Source organism: Sorex araneus, chromosome 1 (genome assembly GCF_027595985.1).
Source record: "Sorex araneus isolate mSorAra2 chromosome 1, mSorAra2.pri, whole genome shotgun sequence".
Taxonomy (NCBI): Eukaryota; Metazoa; Chordata; class Mammalia; order Eulipotyphla; family Soricidae; genus Sorex; species Sorex araneus.
Genome location: NC_073302.1, coordinates 2,228,142 through 2,247,683, shown reverse-complemented (window position 1 = coordinate 2,247,683; position 19,542 = coordinate 2,228,142). Strand labels below are relative to the sequence as shown.

The following is a 19,542-nucleotide window of genomic DNA, read 5'->3' as shown; positions in this document are numbered from 1 at the left end:
TCATTTTAGAAAATACTTTAGTACTTTTGTTAGAAAATTCATTTACAGGAGGTTATTCACATATACATAGCAAATGTGCTCCTGGAAAATACATGAAAACGTTTAACTGAACCGCACGAGAAATCTAAGGCAAATCATATACAGAGGAGCGGCCCGAGGCCTCCGCGGGCGCCTGGTGTTGCTGGGAGGGCAGTGGGAGGAGACGGGCAGCTCCTGGGAACGCCGTGGCCAGGCCACAGCCAGCAGCTGGGCTCCCCGCCTCGCGGACAAGCCCACGGCCCACTGGGACGAAGGCACGCCCCAGGGGCCGCGGGCCGGGGGGGATGGCTGTGTGCGGGGGGGAGGGGGGGATGGCTGTGTACAGGGGCGGGGGGCTGGCTGTGTGCGGGGACAGGGCTCGCACCTGACGGGGCCTTTCCTGAGGCTTCAGAATCATACATCAGACTTCACAAAGCATTTGGTTTATTTTTTGCTTTTTTTTGGTTTGTCTTGTTTGGGGCCCACCTGCGGCTGTGCTCGGGGCTGACTCCTGGTGGGCTCGGGGGACGCTGTGGGGTGCCAGGGATCGAACCGGGCTGGCTGCACGCAAGGCGAGCGCTCCGTCTGCTGTACTGGGGCCCGGCACGGGGTGGGCTCCGAGGCCGGGAGTGCCCACTCAGCCCAGCCTGCACAGCAGCGGAAGCAGCCCCCGAAGGCGTCCGAGCGGAAGGGAATGTGGCAGGGTGTCCTGTGAAGGCGCTCGCTAGCCTAGCCAGGGGCGTTTCGACGACTCGGTCCCTTAGAAGCGGGGCCAGGGCCGGCTGTGGGCGCTGCAAGGCGCTGATCTAGCCCCGTCCTGCCCTCCTGCCCGGGACATCTGCACCGGGGAGGTCTGTGCCCAGGCCGGGGGGCGCCCCCGAGCCTGCCCTGCTCCTTCCGCACGGCGAGCCGGGGCCCAGCGGCCCAGGCCCAAGCACTGGACCAGGGCACGCACACGCCGGGCCTGCACCTGCCCGACCCCAGAGCTCAGCAGGCTGTGTGCGCTGCATCCCGCCGGCCGGGCGTGCCCGGAGCTGCCCGGCGTGAAGCAGCACGTGGCGGCCGCGGGCAGGTGGGCTGCAAGGCCCTCCCCCGTCAGGGAGGCGGGCGCTCGGGCCAGAGCCGCCTTGCACGGTGCCCCCGGCCCCAGCAGCACTGCCCAGGCCCGAGGCTCTGAGGCGCTTCCCCACAACCCGCCCCGAGGCCTGTCTCCCGGCAGCGGCCGCCCGCAGCCGCCCCCTCCCGCGCCTCAGCGATGAACTTGGTTCCACAGAAAGGCCTGACACTGAGCCGGGGAGAGACTTGCTGTACAAATATACGTTTCTACCTTCACCCCTGCCTGAGGCCGAGCCCCGGCGCCTCCCTGAGTGTCCCCTCGAGGGCCTGCTACCGACACACGCCCCAACGCGCCGAGGCCCCGCTCGCCCCGTCCCCGCTGCCCGAGGGGCGGCTGCGCGGCTAGTCCGCTGGGCGGGCACTGGCGGGCCGCGCGCCTACAGGAGCTTCCTCCTCTTGGGGTAGCTGTCGCCGTCCCCCAGCGGCCTCTTGTCCCAGCCCTCGGTCCTCTGCGGGACACCGGCGGCCCTCAGCTCCCCGGGGGGCAGGGTGTCCAGGGGGCAGTGTGCGGACAGCAGCAGGCCGCTCAGCTCCTGCAGCCCCCCCAGCACGGGGCAGGCCGGGGGGGGCTGCGGGCTCTGGGGCCGGGGCGCCCCCATCACAGCCCCTCTGGCCTCCAGGGAGACGCCCAGTCTTCTCAGCAGCCGGGGGTCCCGGAGGCGGTCCTGCACCGGGGCCTTCTCGGGGTCCTTGGTGGGGACCGGGGACTCACCAGAGTCGGGGGGCGTGAGGTAGGGGGACGACGTGGAGGTGAGGCCGCCGTCCGGGGTGCTGCTGGGGAGGCCGCCCTGGGGCCGGGCGGGCTCGGGCGTGGCGGCGGGCGGGTGCGTGAGGCTGCGCTGCAGCGTGCCGGCCTTCAGCTTCAGGATCTTCAGCGCGTCGTGCCGGTAGCTGCGGTCGCACGTCTTCACAATGGCGCCGCGCCGCTGCGCGTCCTGGATCAGGTGGTTCCAGTGCAGGTTGTCCTGGAATCAGAGCGGCACTCGGGCGTGGGCAGGGCCGGCGCAGGCCTCGCCCCGGCCCCGGCCACTAGCAAACGCAACGGCGAGAACGTCGAGACACGGCACAGCGTGTCTGAGCACACAGCTCTGCACGGCACCGTGAAGGCAGGGCGCTGGGGAGGGGGCGGGCGGGGCGGGTTGCCTCCCCTGGCGGTCCCCAGCGCCCGAGGGCACCGCCCCACAGGCCTCACACAGCCACCGGCCGGCCAAGTCCTGGCAGGAACGACACCCGGGACACCCCCACTGCACACGCTCTGCACGCGTGTTCCACGTTGCTGTGGTCCGTGAAGTCTCAGGGCAGAGGGACGTGACCATACCTAATTTTCAAATTTCATTTTGCTCCAAGGTCACACCCGGCCATGCTCAGGGCTTACCCCGGCTCTGCACTCAGGCATCCCGCCCGGCGGGTATGTGGTGCCCAGGCTGGCACTTGCAAAGCAAGAGCCAACCCGTGTACTGCCCTCCCTCTCCCTCCCTCTCTCCCTCCCTCTCTCTCTGGCCTAACACGTGATCAAGAGAAAACAATTCTGCAGCTGTGGGCACCCAGCCTGGAAGGCGCCTCTTTGGATTAGGTGAATGAGCCGCAGTGTTGGAGCGCCCTCTGGTGGTTCTCCTGAGGCAGTAACCAAAAGGACACGGGTCACCTCTCCGAGGAGTCTGCAGTTCCTGGAGACGCGGGTGGCACCCGGAGACCCCGCAGGCCGCTCTCGCCAGGCTGCTCTGTGCGTGCACGGCCGGCCCGACTCCAGGACAAACGCCCTCCTTCACAGGGGCTCCGAGCAGCAGGCCTGGTTTCACCCCCGGCAATGCCCCAGGTGTGACCCCCAGCACAGAGCTGGGGCACCCCTGAATGCCAGCAGGGGCGCTGCCAAAACTCAACCAGAAGATTTTTTTTTTTTAATCGGGCCTCCTTGGAGCCGTAGAGCGAGTACAGTGGGGAGGCGTCTGCCCTGCACACAGACCCGGGTTTGATCCTCGGCGTCCCAGATGGTCCTCCCGGCCCCGCCAGGATGAGTCCCGAGTGCAGAGCCAGGAGTGGCCCAAAGACTAACCACCAACATGGGGAAAGGGAGAAGGGACGGGCGGGCACTCACCATCAGAGTCCTCAGGTGCCCGAGGATGAAGAGGCTGTACTTGGCCCGGGTGATGGCGACGTTCAGTCTCTGCAGACTGGACAGGAAGCTGGCCGGAGAGAGAGACGGTCACTTCTCCGGGCGCCACTCAGCCCACCAGGCGGGGCAGAAGCTTCTCTGGGCTCCTCCCCCGGCAGTGAGTCCCTCCTCTACGGATGGGCCGGGCAGCGCCCCCAACTCCCGTCCACGGCCCACTGGAACTTGGGCAGAAACGGCACAGACGCCAGCTGCAGGATGGCTGCCCTCGACCCCCTGGACATCCGGCAGGTGGTTTTTCTCCATTTTAAACGTCTTTAAAGTGATGAAGTGATGGTGACATTCGTGCAGAATCAGACACCGAGAGCACCTGAAGGGAGCCCAGGCACGAGTGTGCCATCGGGGGGAGGGGACCTTCCGGCCACACGGGCCTGCTCAGTGGCCGCCGGGAGAGGGAAGTGACCACTCCCCTGAAGACCATGGACGTGGCTGGTCCCTCCTGCTCGCCACGAAGAGGGGAAGGAAGAGTCCCAGGGCCCCGGGCCTCGGGGACTGTGTCTCACGCGAGTCCCTGGCCCTCAGCAAGGGACAGGAGGGAAGGTGGGCAAAGCAGACAAGGGAGTCCCTCAGGGCCCCATACAACGCACTGGCCCGGGCCCCATCAGTGGGCAGACCCAGGCGCGGGGGTGAGTAAAGGCACCAAGACACGCAGACTGACAGGGTCTCGGGCTCCTGAAGTTAACGCAGCGCCACAGTAAGTTCCCCCGGGGGCCCCACAGAGACCCGGGTCCGGGTTCTGGCAAGCAGTGAACGGCGGCGCCCCCTCACCCGATGGAGCCTTGCGTGGAATTCGCTCGGACACACGTCACGATGATGCAGTCTTTCTGACGGCCCTGGAACGCGTCCACGGTGTCCACCTCTGCCAGTCTGGGAGCCGGAGAAAAGCGCTGACTGGAAAGGGGCCGCACACCACCGCCGCGGTGACGCATCCCCCCTCCCCGAGACGCTCTTCGGGCTGTCCACAAACACGCACACACGCCTGACCGGAGACTCCCGGCCGCAGCAGCCCTGGCCTGTCCGTGGGCCTCAGAGCGCTCCCGCTTGCTCCAGCAGCCGCCGTGTCCCCACCCCCACCCCCGCCCTGTCATCTCCGTGGCTTTTCCTGTCGTGTCAGGAGAATCCCTGTCAGGGGCCACGGGTTGAGGCTTCATTCACTCAGCGCCACGGTTCCGCCTCTGTGCTCTGCGCCGAGACCAGACAGGCTCCGTCCACGCCTCACGTGACCCAGCAGGCGACAGGACAGCACACCGCGATCTGCCCGTTCACACCCGCCATCTGCAGGGCGCGTTACTGCTCTTCACTCTTAGCTGCCCCGGCCGGGGCCGCTTATGCACCGCCAGGAAACAGCAGCTTCCCTGCTGGCAGGGAGTCTCGGGGTCTGGTGTTCCTAGAGGTCTGGCTCGGCCGGGCCCAACTCTACTCCGGGTCAAGTGCTCTGATCCAAGTGCCTGGCCCACTGCTGTCCAGAGGCCCCTTTGTCAGGCAGGATTTAGAGAAAATGTCACTATGTGCTGAGCCAACCTGGACGTCCCAAGGGTCGTCCAATCCCGCCTGGCCTGGGGGACAGAGTCCTTTAAAGCTGCTGAGCCCAGGGGCCGGAGCGATAGCACAGCGGGGAGGGCGTTTGCCTTGCACGCGGCCGACCCGGGTTCGATCCCCGGCATCCCATATGGTCCCCTGAGCACTGCCAGGGGTAATTCCTGAGTGCAGAGCCAGGAGTAACCCCTGAGCATCGCCGGGTGTGACCCAAAAAGCAAAAAAAAAAAAAGCTGCTGAGCCCAGGGCCCGTCAGTGGAACGAGAGCTCTGAGGAGGGGCGAAGTCTCCTTCCTATTTTCGGAAGCGCCTCAGAGACGGCGGGTGGGAGCGCTGGCCCGGCAGGCACCACACAGGACCTGGGTGCGCCCCACACGGTGCCCCAGGCACGAGGTCGGGCGACCACTGAGTCAGAGCCAGGAGAAGCCCTGAGCGGCAGCCTGCCGCCCCCCAAGGAGGGGGCTCCTGATACTGCTCCCGGCGTGTCGTGGGGTGCTGGGGACCGAGCCTGGCTCACGAGAGCAGGGAGAGCACTCCACCACGACACCACAGCCCGCCTGGGTTTCTCTCATCTCCGTGTTCACAGGATTCAGCCGTCAAGTTTGGGTTCTAGATTCTTCCTTTTGGGAAAGTTCTAATTACAAATTCCATGTCTTGTAAGTCTAGTTAACTAGATTGATTTTCCTAAAGTCAACTTGGGGAGTGCGTGAGTTTCGAGGTCCTTGGGTGCAGGCCAGGAGTGAGCCCTGAGTACCACGGCTGTTCCCCCCCACCCCCCACCCCGTCCAAAAAAAAACAAAAAAGGGAAGTTGTGCAGGGCCGGAGGGCCGGGACAGCAGGTGGAGTGTTGGCCTTGCACACGGCCAGGCCGGGATGGACCTGGGGACCCTCTCTGGTCCCCTGAGCCCCGCCAGGAGAGATTCCCGAGGGCAGAGCCAGGAATAAACCCAGCACAACTGGTGTGCCGCCACCCCCACAAGGAAAAAAAAAAAAAAGGGAAAAAGCAGCTCTGAGGTCACACTCACCCACACCTAACTTCTGCCCAGTACCACCTCCACAGGCTCCCGCCCAGCCGCACGGGGCCCGTGTGGCCGAGGGGCAGACCCCGGCCCCTCTTGCCTGCCAACATTCACTCCGAGTTTAGCCCTACCACCGCCAGGGTGCTGAAGAAAGACAGACACGAGCTCAGGGACACGGCCCGCGAGAACTCCCAGGAGCAGAGGGACACAGGGCGGCCACTGTTGGGGTGGCCGGGGCGGGCCCTCCGTCCAGCCGGGCCTTGTCCCCGCTTTCGACGCTGCTCACCCTTTCCGGTTGAACTCCCTGTCCAGGTCCCTCTGAATCAGGGTCTTCTGCGCCCGGTAGTGGGTGATGACGCCAATGTTCCGGAAGGTCACGTCCTTCCGCTTCTCCTTGATGAGTTTGATTATTTCCATGACCAGTTTGATTTCCTGGACGTTTACGTATGAGCTACACAGAAAAACGGAAAGAAACCCCCACTAGCAGCAGCCAAGTGCCGAGCTCCCCTTCGCTTCCCCTCACCCCCGGAGACTCCCCGCTTCCGGCAGGAGGAGCCCCAGGCCGGGCAGGCTGAGGTCTCCGCCCAAGGCCCTGCCCCTCGCCCCGCGCGAGCTTCTCTGCCCCATGTGCTGGCAGGGCTCAGCTGTCCTCCAGGTCCCCTGCCTCGACACCCTCCTGTTCCTTCCGTGCCCTGCCACCAGCTCCCAGTCCTCAGCTGCTCACCTGCCCGTCTGGCAGAGGCACCGACTTTCCGCCTCCCCCAAAGCCCGGCTGCCCCTGGGCGGCCCCTGCTCAGTGACCACCCCTCCTCCTTCCACGGCCACCCACAAGCTTCCCCGGACACGTCTCTGACCCGTAGCTCAAAGGGCCGCACTCCACCTCGAAGCTGGGTCCACGCTGCCCCTCTGCGCCCACGAGGACTCTGCCCCGCCAGCCCTTGGCCTCGGGAAGCGGCAGGAAGGTGCTGGCAGGCACGTGGTGACCCTGTCCCACCCCTGGCACAGCGGCTACCCTGGGGGCCCGCCCACACAGACGCTGAGCAGCCCCTCAGGGTGTGACCCCTCAAGAGCTGGCATAGGTACAGAAATAGCAATAATGCACAGCTGGAGAGGGAGGGAGGGAGAGAAGGAGGGAAGAAAGGAAAGAGGGAAGAAGGGAAGAAAGAAAAGGAAGGAAGGAAAAAAGGAGGGAGGGAGGGCGGGAGGGAGGAAGGAAGGAGAGAAGGAAGAAGGGAAGGGGAAGAGAGGAGGAAGAGAAGGAGGGAGGGAGGAAAGGAGGGAAGGAGGGAAGGAGGGAGGGAGAGAGGGAGGGAAGGAGGGAAGGAGGGAGGGAGGGCGGGAGGGAGGAAGGAAGGAGAGAAGAAAGGAGAGAAGGAAGCAGGGAGGGAGGGAAGGAGGGAGGGAGGGAGGGAGGAGGGAAGGAATGAAGGAGGGAGGGAGGAAAAGAGGGAAGGAGGGAAGGAGGGAGGGAGGGAGGGAAGGAGAAGGAGGGAGGGAGGAAAGGAGGGAAGGAGGGAAGGAGGGAGGGAGGGAAGGAGGGAAGGAGAGGAGGAGGGAGGGAGGGAGGGAAGGAGGGAGGGAGGGAGGGAGGGAGCGACCCGGGCAACTCACTCGTTGTCCCGCCTCTCGGCGCCGTCGCCCACGTCGAACACGAGGTAGGGCTGGAAGGGCCAGTCTGACGAGCAACGCGCCGTCTCGGTCGCCCTGTGACACAGGAGCTACCTCAGAGAACAAGCCACTGCAGGGAAACTTCTCTCCCACCGACGACCGGGGGGGGGGGGGGCAGGTCATGTGGGGACACTGGTGAGAGCCCACGGACAGGCCTCCTTTGACTCGGTGTCTCAGTGAACATCGCCAAACGCTTTCTGTTGCTGTGTTGGTAGGAGGTCTAAGTCTAGAGCCGGGACACACACACATGCACACACACACGCACACACACGCATGCACGCGCACACACACACACGCACGCACGCACACACACACACACACAGGCGCGCGCACACATACACACACACGCACACACACACACACACAGCCGCCAAGTCACGCCCTGGCGCGTGAAGAGGGAGCGGCTCGGCCCTGTCAGCTGAGGCCCGATGCCCCCGGGCCTGCCCTGGAGAAGGAACACGCCAAGAGCACGGGCGGGACAGATACGGCTGCCGCCAGAGCGTGTCCTTCTCATCTGAGTCTGCAGGACCGACTCTCTGGGCTTCAGACGGTGCCCAGAGCCACTCCTGGCAGACTCGGAGACCACCTGGGATGCCGGGGATCGAACCCAGGTGGGCCGCACGCAGGCGAGCGCCCAGCCGCGGTGCCCTCACCCGGCCCACCTGTTGGTCTTCAGGCTCCTGTTGTAGACGTAGGTGGAGGGGAAGAGGCAGATGTCGGGGTGCATGCGGTACTGCACCGTCAGCTGCACGACAGGCATCCGGCCCAGCAGGCTCTGCTCCACCTTCTCCTCCAGCAGCTTGTAGAAACGGGCCATCATCGACTGGTCGTAGCCGTACTCCTGCGCCTTCTGCAAGGGCCACGGAGCCGTGAGCACCAGGGGCTGTGCCACGCCAGCCCAGAGGCTCCAGAGAACACAAGGACAGCGGCCCGGGCCACCCTCAGCCGGGCGCTGAGCATGCACGCGGGCCTCAGGGGTCTCCCCGGCTAGGCTTGTGGGTCTGACCCAGCCACTGAAACAGGCGGCCAGCCAAAACCTGAGTAAGCAGAGTGTCGGGTAACGCCTGGGTTTGGCGGACACTCCCTCAGTACGGACTGACATAGACGGAGAGGCACCAAGTGTCCGGCCTCACCAGCCTCACCCCGAGACACAAGGGCCAGAAAAGTACTGTGAGATGATTCATTTGGAAACTTTTTTTTTAAAAATTTTTGGGGTACACCCGACGATGCTCGGGGTCCCTCCTGGCCCTGCACTCAGTGATCACTCTCGGAAGGGCTCCGGGGACCACAGGGGGGCCGAGGGTCGAGCCCGAGTGGGCCACACGCAAGGCCGCGCCCTCCCCAGGGCTGCTCTTAGGCGCCTCCTCTCCAGCTGGCGAGAGTGCAGGAGTCGGGCGCATCTGCCCCGCAGGAGGGCGAGGGTCAGCTCCGTCCCACCCTGCTCGGGGCCCTCCAAGGTCAGGATTTCTAGAAGTGCCGCGTGCTGTCCTCTGGGAGCCCCAGTCCCGCGTCCCTGCTCAGTCGGGGGCGCCCTCGCTGCCCTCCGCACCCACGGGCCCATCGCAAAGGAAGGGAAAGAAGTGGGGGGCCGGAGCCTTCCCACGGCCCACCCGACTCAATCCCTGGCACCCCACAAGGACCCCTGAGCCCCCAGAGCACAGAGCCAGGAGTAAGCCCTGAGCACACCTCGTGTGGTGTGAGCAGGTGCCCGCGCGCATACACACACGCAAAGATACATGCACGTGCGGGCACGCGCGCGCGCACACACACACACACACACACACACACACACACACGTGCACACAGAGCAACGGGTGACAGGAAAACTGGGCTTGGGGCCGCCTGTGGGTGAGCCGTGTAGGACCCCCACAGCGCCCCCCGCAGGTGGCACAGGGCCGGGCTCCTGCAGGGGATCCTGGTCTCCTCGTGCCCCCCCTGCCTGCAAGGGCGCCCGGGGCTTTCCCAGGGGCTCCTTCACGCTCCCCACACACATGCCCCCGGAGACGCCCCGGGCGCCAGGTGTCGGCCTCAGGCTGCTCAGACTCGGGGACAGGGCGGCCCGGAGCCCCGGGTGAGTGGAGGCGCCCCGGGGCCGCGGGGCCTGCCCCCCCGCCTGCCCCCTCTGGAGAGGCTCCTCTGGGCGCCCCCTCCCCACCCCGCCCCAGCAGCCGAGAGCAGGAAGCCCGCAGCACCTCTGCAGGCTGGCATCGAGTTACCATGGAGATGACCGTGGGGGGGAGCTGCTTGGGGTCTCCGACCAGGATGAGCTTGTTGCAGCGGTGGATGAGGGGCGTCAGGGTCTCCACCTCACACGCCTGCCCGGCCTGGGGACGAGACAGCGGGGGGTCAGGCCCCCCCCGCCCATCGCAGCTGCGGGCACCAGACAGAGCGCCCCTTCCCTCGGCACCTCTGCTTAGGAAACACAATGCTGTCCATGGCAAAGCACCCGACCGGTGCCGCCCCCGCCCATCCCACTCCCCAGCAGGGTCTTCCAGGCTCGGCCCCCGCGGCCGTCCCCCGCTCATCTGAGCCACGAGGCCCCCCCTCTCCCAGCCGACCGCCGGGGCTGCAGCCGCTTGCTGGCTGCAGAGCGCCCGGGACGGACCTGCGGGGCCCTGGGACTCTGGAGACCATCGCCCGGGTTCGAGACGCGGCACGGTGCCCGCCCGCTGGCTGACCTCGTCCACGATGACGCAGCTGAAGGGCACGCCGCCCTGGCCGCGGAAGGCGGCCTCCAGCAGCAGCCCGCCGCTCGTGCTCAGCGTGCAGCAGACGACGTGCGACTCCAGGATGATGAGGCTCTGCGCCTTCTGGGGCCGCCCCTGCACCTGCGGGGCAGCCGACCGTCGGACCCCGGCCGTGACCCCCCGACCCCGGCAGCAGCGGGAGGGGAACGCTATGGTCGCGGGGAGAGAAGCAGGAAGCCGGGAGACTCCCCCGTGACTCCGCGGGGCCACGACTGAGGAACGCCAGGCTCCAAAGCAGCTCGGCCGGCCGGTTCAGCCCTGCACCCCGCAGGGTCCCCCAAAGACCACCAGGGGTGACCCCCGAGCAGAGCCAGGAGTGCGCCCGAGCACCTCTGGGTGTGGCACAGCAGGGGGGGGCATCTGCCTCTCACACGGCTGACCTGGGTTCAATCCTGCACCCGTACGACCGGTCCCCTGAACACTGCCAGGAGTGACCCCTGGGCCCAGCCCCGGGCATCACGGAGTGGGCTCCCCAACCCAAACACAAACCAGCTGAATGTGAACTTTAAAAAAAAAAATAACAAGACAGTGCTGCAGCAGACCCTTACCTCTTTGATTTTAGACGCCAGTTCCTGCCTCTCTTTGGACACCTTGGCAATTCTATCATCCAACTCTTGTCTCTGGGGAAAGAATCAGAGTGTCCCGGTCGGTGGGGCACCTGTAACTGCTGTCAGCCACACCCCGTCAGCCATCCTGCCACCCCGCGACGGGCACGTGCCCTCTGAGCTCAGCAGGGCAAACCCCGGGGCCTGACGAGCGGCCAGGAGCTGCCACACGCCAGGAATGGGGCAGAGGGTCCCCGGCCCCGAGGCGGTGGGTTTGCCCAGGCGCTGGCTCAGCTGACTGGGCTTCTCGCGGGGACAGAGGGGCAGGAGGGCGAGGCCGGGCCGGCGCGGCCTGTCCCCTCAGCGAGCTCGCGGGAGCCCCTCCCCGTGGGCCCTGCGCAGGCTCCGCTTTCCTCCGCGAGGGCAGTTTGGCGGGAATGACGCCGGCTCAGGGAGGGGGAGCAGAGAGGGGCTCCCGGCACACACCGAGGGACGGCAGCTCCGCGCTGGCCGGGGGCCGAGGGCTCAGGAGGGGTCAGGCCATTGCCGCAGAGTGACAGGGCAACCCCCACCCCCGGCCCCTGGCTCGGGGAAAGCGCCGCTAAAGGAAACCGGCCCGTCGCCCCCAAGGGCCGGCCCGGAGGGGACGCGTGAGAACGGCGCGGTGCAGCCCCGGGGGCTCCCGCTCCGCAGGGTTTGGATGTGTCTGAACGGGGCCCGTCAGGCCCAACTCAGGTCCCGTCGTGGGGTCCCGGCAACCCACTGCTGCCGTTTCTTCCCCGACCGGCCCACGCCGCCGCAGATGATGGGGGAAATCTCCCTGGGCGCCAGCCGTGTGCGCTCGTCAGGCCCTGGGCTGCCGCAGTGCCCGGGGAACCAGCAGCCTCGGCCCGGCCGCCAGCAGGTCACCTGTACCCGGGGGGCAAGTGCCCCGGCAGCCTGACGGTGCCTCCAGGGTCCTGACACCCCAGAACTGCCATGGTGCCTCTGGCCAGACCCCAACTCAGGACCAATCTTTCCAAGAAATCAAGCCACCGAGAGGTACGAGGGAGCCGCGCCCACACACCACCTCTGGCTCAGCTGCTGAGCTTACTTAGCGGCCGTGCTTCAGAGACCCATAAACGCATCTCGGAAGAAATCAAGAGCCGCAGGTAACCTCAGACCCGAGCAAGGCGGAACAGACTGGGGTATACTGGAGGAGGGCAGGGCAGCCTGGTGCCCGCCCAGCAGAACCCCCCCGCCGCAGCCCTTGCCCCACAGTCCAAAATCGCCACCATGGCCCCACCTGACTCCACATCTCAGGACACGTCAAGATATAATCTACTAAAAATTCAGGTACGCGGGTTTTGTAACAGAAATCTCCAGGCTTTCTCGGGGTCAGGATGGGCTACCTCCCCTCACCTCCCTGTACCTCTGGAAGCCTCAGCAGTTACGTCCACACCCCAAACCTGCCGCCCAGTTGAAAAAAAGCTACTCCAGCTGTACCTTCCCAACAAAAATACTAAATGCCCTGAACAAACACTAAGTACCTCTTAGTACCTGCACTGCAAACCATACTGCACAAAAGGAGAGGGAGAAAAGAAGAAAGGCGCCTGTCACAGAGGAAGGCTGGGGGTGCTGTGGGTAGGGGGTGGCAGGAGGGAAACGGGGGACATCAGTGGCGGGAAATGTACACTGGGGTAGGGACAGGTGTTAGAACAGCGTACGAATGAAACCAAACCATGAACAGTTTTGTGGTGGTCTACCTCATAGTGATTCCATTTAAAAATAAATTAAAATTTTAAAAGTATATGTGAGAAGTGGGCTGCAGTGATAGCACAGCGGCAGGGCGTTTGCCTTGCACGCAGCCGACCCGGGTTCGATTCCTCCACCCCTCTCAGAGAGCCCAGCAAGCCACTGAGAGTATCTCGCCCACATGGCAGAGCCTGGCAAGCTCCCCGTGGCGTACACGATATGCCAAAACCAGTAACGACAAGTCTCACCATGGAGACGCTACTGGTGCCCACTCGAGCAAATCGATGAGCAACGGGACGACAGTGCGACAGTGCTATGTGAGAGGAGAGAAAGCGGGGAAGTGTACTCAACAGACAGCACAGGGGGCTGGAGAGATAGCACAGCGGGGAGGGCGTTTGCCTTGCACGCGGTCGGCCCGGGTTCGATTCCCAGCATCCCATAGGTCCCCTGAGCACCGCCAGGAATAATTCCTGAGTGCAGAGCCAGGAGTAACCCCTGAGCATCGCCGGGTGTGACCCAAAAAGGAAAAACAAAAACAAACAAACAAAAGAGAGACAACACAGGATGGGGCTGAGGGATGGACAGCGGCAGGGCAGGGCGTTTGCCTCCCAAGCGGCTGCTCCACAGTGGAAAGCAGCAAAGACACAGCCAGGAGCAGGAGTGCTAGCACAGCGGGTGGGGCCTGGCCTGCATGCAGCCACCCAGGTTCAATCCCCAACACCCCGTATGATCCCCCGAGCACTGCCAGGACTGATTCCGGAATGCAGAGCCAGGAGTATCCCCTCCTGGTGTGGCTCAAAAACAAAATGAAACAAAAAAAACTAAACAGAGAGAAGCAAGACGTGTATTCAAGGGCGAATACGAGCCTCAAGAGCAGCCAGCTTCTTTAACCTCAATTCCAGACACTGGTGAACTCGGCGGAGCCAGTCAGCAGGGACAGGCCAGCGAGAGCCCCGGGCCCCTCCACCCACCGCCTCTCTATTAAACAACGCTGCACCGGACAGTCCCCGCATCTGCTGATCACGGGTCCCGCAGCTCCGAGACACACTGGCAGAGTTCAGGAGCTGAAATCCAAGACGGTCTGGCCCGCAAAGTCTACACACTGACCACTGAGAATGGGCCCAGGCCTATCGCTTCTGCACGCATTTGTACGCACAAACGGGAGGAGAGGAACATGCGGTACCTGTTTCTCCCTCGCCCCTCGGCACAGAGCCCGCTGGCGGGAAAGCTCGTCCAGCTGGTGGTCCAGGCACTCCTTCCTCCTGTGCATGTCCTGGACGTGAGAAGGCAAGTCTCTTTCTAGAAAGGACGCAGAAAAGAAATACGCATATATACACATATGTACACACACACATATCACACACACACACAGACACACACAGACACAATTTCTTCGCCCCTCCAAGGGTCTGGCCACCTCACGCGGACTTACTCATCCTGTGGCTGACTTGGCTGTCCAAGCTGAATTTTAAGACCTCGGTGTTGATTGACTTCTCTGGACCCAGACGCACTAGGTTGATATCCCCGCAGTTGCCTGTCGGAGAGCACAGCAGCAGGTCAGGCGCCTGCCTGCACACTCCACACAGGCACCGCTCCCGGGCAAACCGAACGCGCGCCGCCAACCCCTCCCGGGCTGGCACAGAGACTCAGGCACTTCAGACACTGCCCCGTCCCCGCGCCGGGGGCCGAGTGCTCATCACGGCCCGGCAGAGCCAGGCTCTGCGCCAGCACCCTGCGCCCGGGACGTGCCACGTCAGGGCAGATCTGCAGGCACAGGACGCAGCGGAGACTCGCGGCCTCCCTGGCCAGGCCATGACTGACTTTCTAGACAGAGACGCGACCGGCAGATCCTCTGCAGAGTCCTCGGGCCACGCCTGTGACGCTGCCTCAAACCCCCACACGCAAGGCCACGGGTGCCGGGTGCCAGAAAACCGGGAGCACGTGGTCCCCACACTGCGCCACTTCCAGGCAGCCAGTATCCAGGAGCCACCGTGCCGGGGAGGGCCACCCACCCGCGCCCCCGGCCGTGAGGGGCGCCGTCAGACAGCGGGAGAAACCATGACCGACAGCCGTCCCGGGCTTGTTTCTGCTCCTGCTCTGGCTCAGCTTTCTCAGCCTGATGCCGTCCTGGAGGTCTCGTGTCTTCTCCACTTTGGAGCCCAGGGAGCAAACTCAGGTCACATGCACGCAACGGAAAGCACGCGGCCAGGAAGCCACACCACGCTCCCGCCAGAAAGGTGCTGAACCACCTAGAACTCGTCCACCAAAGGCCTAGAAATCCTCCACGGGCCAGAGTGAGAGTACAATGGGGAGGGCGTCTGCCTTGCACGTGGATGACCTGGGTTCAATCCCCGGCATCCCACAGGGTCCCCAAGCACCGCCAGGAGTGACTCCTGAGAGCAGAGCCAGGAGGCGGCCCTGGGTGTGGCATCGCTGGGTGTGACCCAAAAATAGAAAAAAAAAACATGAGAGAAAAAAATAAATTCTCCATTGATTCAAGTAACCCAGGCGCCTTTCCTCAGGAGACAGCACGGAACATCAGGAGCCGCCACGCACGGCCAAGCCTGGTCACGCGCCCACACGCCACACCCCGAGCAGAGGCAGGACACCCCGACCAAAGCCGAGGTGACTCTTCCCTGACCAACACGGGTGAGCAGAAGCCACTGGATCTAGTTAAGCCTGAAGAGACCTAAAATCTTTAGAGACCCAAAATTAGAGGGGCCCAGGATGGCACTGGGGCTAACAGCACCCTTACACACACACACACACACACACACACACACACACACACACCTTGCAGGCGTCACACACTCACACTCACACACACGCACACAAACACACACACACACCCCTTGCAGGCGTGAGGCTGTTCCACCCCGACCTGAGCTTTGCTGTCAAAGGTCCCAGGTGCCACATCAGCGTGTGCGACCCTCAGGGCACAGCTGGTGAGCGCCAGCCCCGGGACCGCAGCCCTGGGCCCCCCCGTGAGCACGAGTGGGCACCGGGCCGTGAGCTTCAGCACAGGGGCACGGCCACACACAGCCCTGTCCCCACCACACCCCGTGGGCACGCAGGAATCTGAACGGGCTCAACTCCCCGACCCGCAACAGAGCCCTCCCTGCGCCCTCCCCTCCCTGCCCTGCAGGCCGTGTCCTCTCACAGCCGGCCCGAACCCCAACCCCGGTGCACTCGCCGACCCCGCCCGGGCGCAGCACGCGCCCAGCAGCTCCGCCAGTGAGCCCACCAAGGCCCGCTGGGTGTGCAAGGGGCCCGCTCCATCCTCCCAGCCGCCCCACGGCACGCGGAGACGCTCGGGCCCTACCCAGAGGGTTCTTCTTGTCTTTACACTTCTCTTTGAACTCGAGGATGATCTTCTTCATGAGCTCGTCCACGGCGGCGTTGGAGGGCGCGCACACCAGCACCCGGTTCTGCTTGATTTTGGCATTGGAGTTCTCATCCGAGCGGCCCCTCCTCTGGGTCTAGATCCACCAGGACACACCACACAAACGACAACAAGAACACCAAGAGCTCGACCGCGCAGCTCTGCTTTTCTTGTGCTTATGTTAAACCCCCTACAAAGATCAGTGAGCGCTGATGTTTCGGGCTGAAGGGAAATGTCAGGCGCAGACCTCCCTGACGCTGCCTCCTTCGCCAGCGGAGTGCCCGGGGGGGCCCTGAGGGGTCTCCTGGCCCGGACGGACAGACGCCCGACGCAGCCCCGGGCAGCACTCAGCACCAGATTTCCCGAGGACACGCTCTGCGCTGCCGGCTTCCGGCCAGAGCCCTGCCCCTCTGCCCCTCGGAAAGGCCCGTCCCGCGCCGGCCCGGCACACGGAAGGCCCCCGGCGGCCTGGTGCCGGCACAGCCGCCCTCGCCGCTGCCTACCTCTGTCAGGAGGCGGTACAAGAGGCCGACGATCGTCTTGGATTTCCCTGTCCCGGGAGGCCCGTGGATGAGACAGATCTTGGCCACGGAGGGCGAGTGCCGCACCATGGCGTAGGCCGTCTCGATGGCCTTCTTCTGGTCTTCGTTGAAGTCCCGCAGGTAGGAGATCTGCAGGGACACCAGCGACGCCCCGTGGGCCCCAGCGCAGGGAGGGCGGCCCCGCCCACCGCACACGCCGCGTCACGCTCCGCGTCTCCGAGACAGACCCGTCCGTCACTCCTGAGCGAGAGCACTCTGACCTTCCTTCCTGACACTGCGACCCCCAGAACACGGAGAGGGTCCAGCCATCTCCCCGTCCCTCGCCAGCCCGGCCGCTGACCAGCCCCCCACTTCCCTGCGACTGCGAGGGCCCAGGAGCAGCACACAGAGGCCCCGGTGCAAATCTGCGCCCCCAAATGGTTTGGGCTTTTTTTGGCTTTTGGGTCATACCCAGCGATGCTCGGGGGTTGCTCCTGGCTCTGTGCTCAGGAATCACTCCTCGCAGGGCTTGGGGACCCTGTGGGATGCTGGGAATCGAACCCGGGTCGGGTTTGATTGGTTCAATTCCAGCTCTTATGAGCTGGACTATAGCTCCGGCTTCCGGGGGCCCAGAAGGACCCCTTGTCCCTGCCTCTTCTCTGTGGTCACGTCCTAACACTCCTGACGCCCGAGAGAGACACGTGTGCACACAAGGTGCCACGTCACCTGTGCCTGGGCAACAACACCTGACACAGGGGTCCCTCCACTCCCGAACCCCACGCAGCTGCTTCCCAGTGCCCCCCCGCAAGGACCAGGACCAGGGCTGTGTCCCACACCGGGGCCCGCGTGGGGCAGCCAGGGGACAGCGGCCGGGTAGGTGTCCTGCTCGCCAGGGCCCGACTCACGATTCTCTCCGAGCTCGTCGTCAGCAGGTCCTTGGTGCAGAAGTCCATGGGGTCGGGATTGAGCACGGCTCTGGCCAGCTGGTTCCGGCCACTCAGCAGAGACATGGCCTTCAGCTTCCTCTGCGTGGTCACCAGGGAGCTGATGACCAGACAGCGCACGGCCTGGTTGACGTGCAGGGGCAGCCGGTCCTGCGTCTGGATGGAGAGGCAGCACTCGGACCTGCCGCCGTGTGCTGGCGGGGAGAAGGGCGGTCTCAGCGTCCGGCCAACCGAGGCATCGGCCGGTGATCACCGGGGGCTGGGCCCAGTGCCTGTGCGGCGCCTCCCACTGGCTCCCCGCGCCCCCTGGCGAGGACGCGGGACCGACACCCCTCCCCACGGGCACCGGAGCACCGCCTGGGAGCCCCCAGACGGAACAGGGCGGTCCCGCCCCCCGGAAGGGCCCAGGAGCTGCGGCGGCCAGGCCTCAGGCTGCGGCTCACTCACTGGCGGAGGTGCGGCGGAATTTCTGGACGAAGCCGCAGTAGTGCTCCTGCGCCTCCAGCGCGCGCTTCCGCTCAGCTTCGTGCCTCTCCCGGCCCCGTCTCTCGGGGACCAGAAACACCAAATCGTTTTCCTTCGGGTGGAGCTGTTTGGCCAGTTCGTTTTCGTCCAGATGAACTGCAAAGCAGTGTTGAGGCCACGTCAGCGATGGGGCCGTGCGTGACCTCCCGCCTGCCGCCCCCAACGCCAAGAGAACACAGAGGCCCTGTCCAGGCATTGGGGCCACACGCGGCCATGCTCAGGGCGGACTCCCGGCTCTGTGCTCAGGGCTCCCCCCGGTGGGGCTCAGCCCTGGGACGGAGCAGAGTCAGCCACACGCGGAACAAGCGCTGAAGCCCTGCAGCATCTCTCTGACCCTCCCCGCAGGCTCCACGTGCTTAAGTGAAATGAAAGAAAATCATTCAACAAAGAACAGAATCATACCCATTACAGACATGACCCCCCGCCCGCCCTGCCCGCCCACCAAGTCACCCTCCTTCACGCACCCTCGCCCCCACCCCAGCACCTGCTCTGACACTTGGGCCTGCACCATCTCATCAGAGGCTAAAGCCATCAACTACCTAGTCCTGCTGTTTCATCCGGGTTTGAGTTTGGGGCCACACCCAGCAGTGCTCAGGGCTGACTCCTGGCTCTGCACTCAGGAATCACTCCTGCAGGTGCTCAGGGGACCCTATGGGATGCTGAGAATCGAACCTGGGCCGGCCGTGTGCAAGGCCAACGTCCTCCCCGCTGTGCTATCGCTCCAGCCCCTCCACCCCCATTCTTGGTAGTTCTGGCGAACCAATTGGGATGCCAGGGGGCAAGCCCAGGTCAGTCATATGTGAGATTGGTGCTCTACCCGCTGTCCTATCACTCAGGCAAAGCCACTTTTTTTTTTTGCTTTTTGGGTCACACCCGGCAATGCACAGGGGTTGCTCCTGGCTCTGCACTCAGGAATTACTCCTGGTGGTACTCGGGGGACTATATGGGATGCTGGGATTTGAACCTGGGTCGGCCAAGTGCAAGACAAAATGCCCTCCCCACTGTGCTATCGCTCCAGCCCCAAAATCACGTATTCTTAACTAATTCTTCTCATCAAGAAGAATTCTCAAACACTCACGGCTAAAAGGCGCAACTGAGCCTAGGGGTGAGAAAGTCTAAGTGCCGGTGCTCCTCCTGAGAGACGCGGCTCGCAGGCCGAGGGCCGGCGGGAAGAACTCACCCACAAACTCCCAGTGTTTCTTATAGTCTGCAGGGAATTTCCGGAACAGCAACGAATAGGATTTATCCGAGGAGTTGCTCCAGTCCTGTGCCACCTGTGCGGAACAGCCCAGAACGTGCCACAGTCACTCCCAGACTTCCAGCCCCGGTCGGTGGGAACTCCCAGGCCGGAGGGCTGGAGGCAGGTAAGGCGCCGCCTTGCAGCCCCTCTCCCAGATCTGACCCCTGGGACTGCCGGGGGTCCTCTCTCAGAGCAGCAGGGTGTGGCCCCACAGCAAAGCCCTTCGACGGTCAGCTGAGGCCCTGCCTGCATGCGACCAGTCCCATGCTCAATCCTGGGCACCACCAGGTCTCATCCTGAGCCCAGATCCCCTGAGCACTGTCGGGAGGAGCCAGACCCACCCCCAAAGCCCCTCTGCACATCACCGACAAGGAGCGG

At 64.4% G+C, this 19,542-nt stretch overlaps 1 protein-coding gene across 3 annotated transcripts in view; it reads right to left on the bottom strand.

The window, feature by feature from the left end:
• Positions 1-19,542, bottom strand: part of SETX (senataxin) — a 36,058-nt gene continuing 16,516 nt past the window's right edge. For 2 of the 3 annotated variants that reach the window (XM_055121120.1, XM_055121141.1), the window contains 16 exons: positions 19,105-19,198; positions 17,847-18,020; positions 17,361-17,593; positions 16,438-16,605; positions 15,875-16,031; positions 13,985-14,086; positions 13,736-13,851; positions 10,822-10,893; positions 10,205-10,354; positions 9,743-9,850; positions 8,189-8,376; positions 7,470-7,562; positions 6,145-6,309; positions 4,073-4,171; positions 3,230-3,317; positions 1-2,099 (listed from right to left, as the gene is read on the bottom strand). In XM_055121120.1, coding sequence (XP_054977095.1) covers positions 1,512-2,099; positions 3,230-3,317; positions 4,073-4,171; positions 6,145-6,309; positions 7,470-7,562; positions 8,189-8,376; positions 9,743-9,850; positions 10,205-10,354; positions 10,822-10,893; positions 13,736-13,851; positions 13,985-14,086; positions 15,875-16,031; positions 16,438-16,605; positions 17,361-17,593; positions 17,847-18,020; positions 19,105-19,198 — 2,595 coding nt within the window. In that variant the 3' untranslated portion in view covers positions 1-1,511. Of the gene's footprint in view, positions 2,100-3,229; positions 3,318-4,072; positions 4,172-6,144; positions 6,310-7,469; positions 7,563-8,188; positions 8,377-9,742; positions 9,851-10,131; positions 10,355-10,821; positions 10,894-13,735; positions 13,852-13,984; positions 14,087-15,874; positions 16,032-16,437; positions 16,606-17,360; positions 17,594-17,846; positions 18,021-19,104; positions 19,199-19,542 lie in introns of those variants that run through there. The other variant, XR_008627294.1, reaches the window with a different exon arrangement.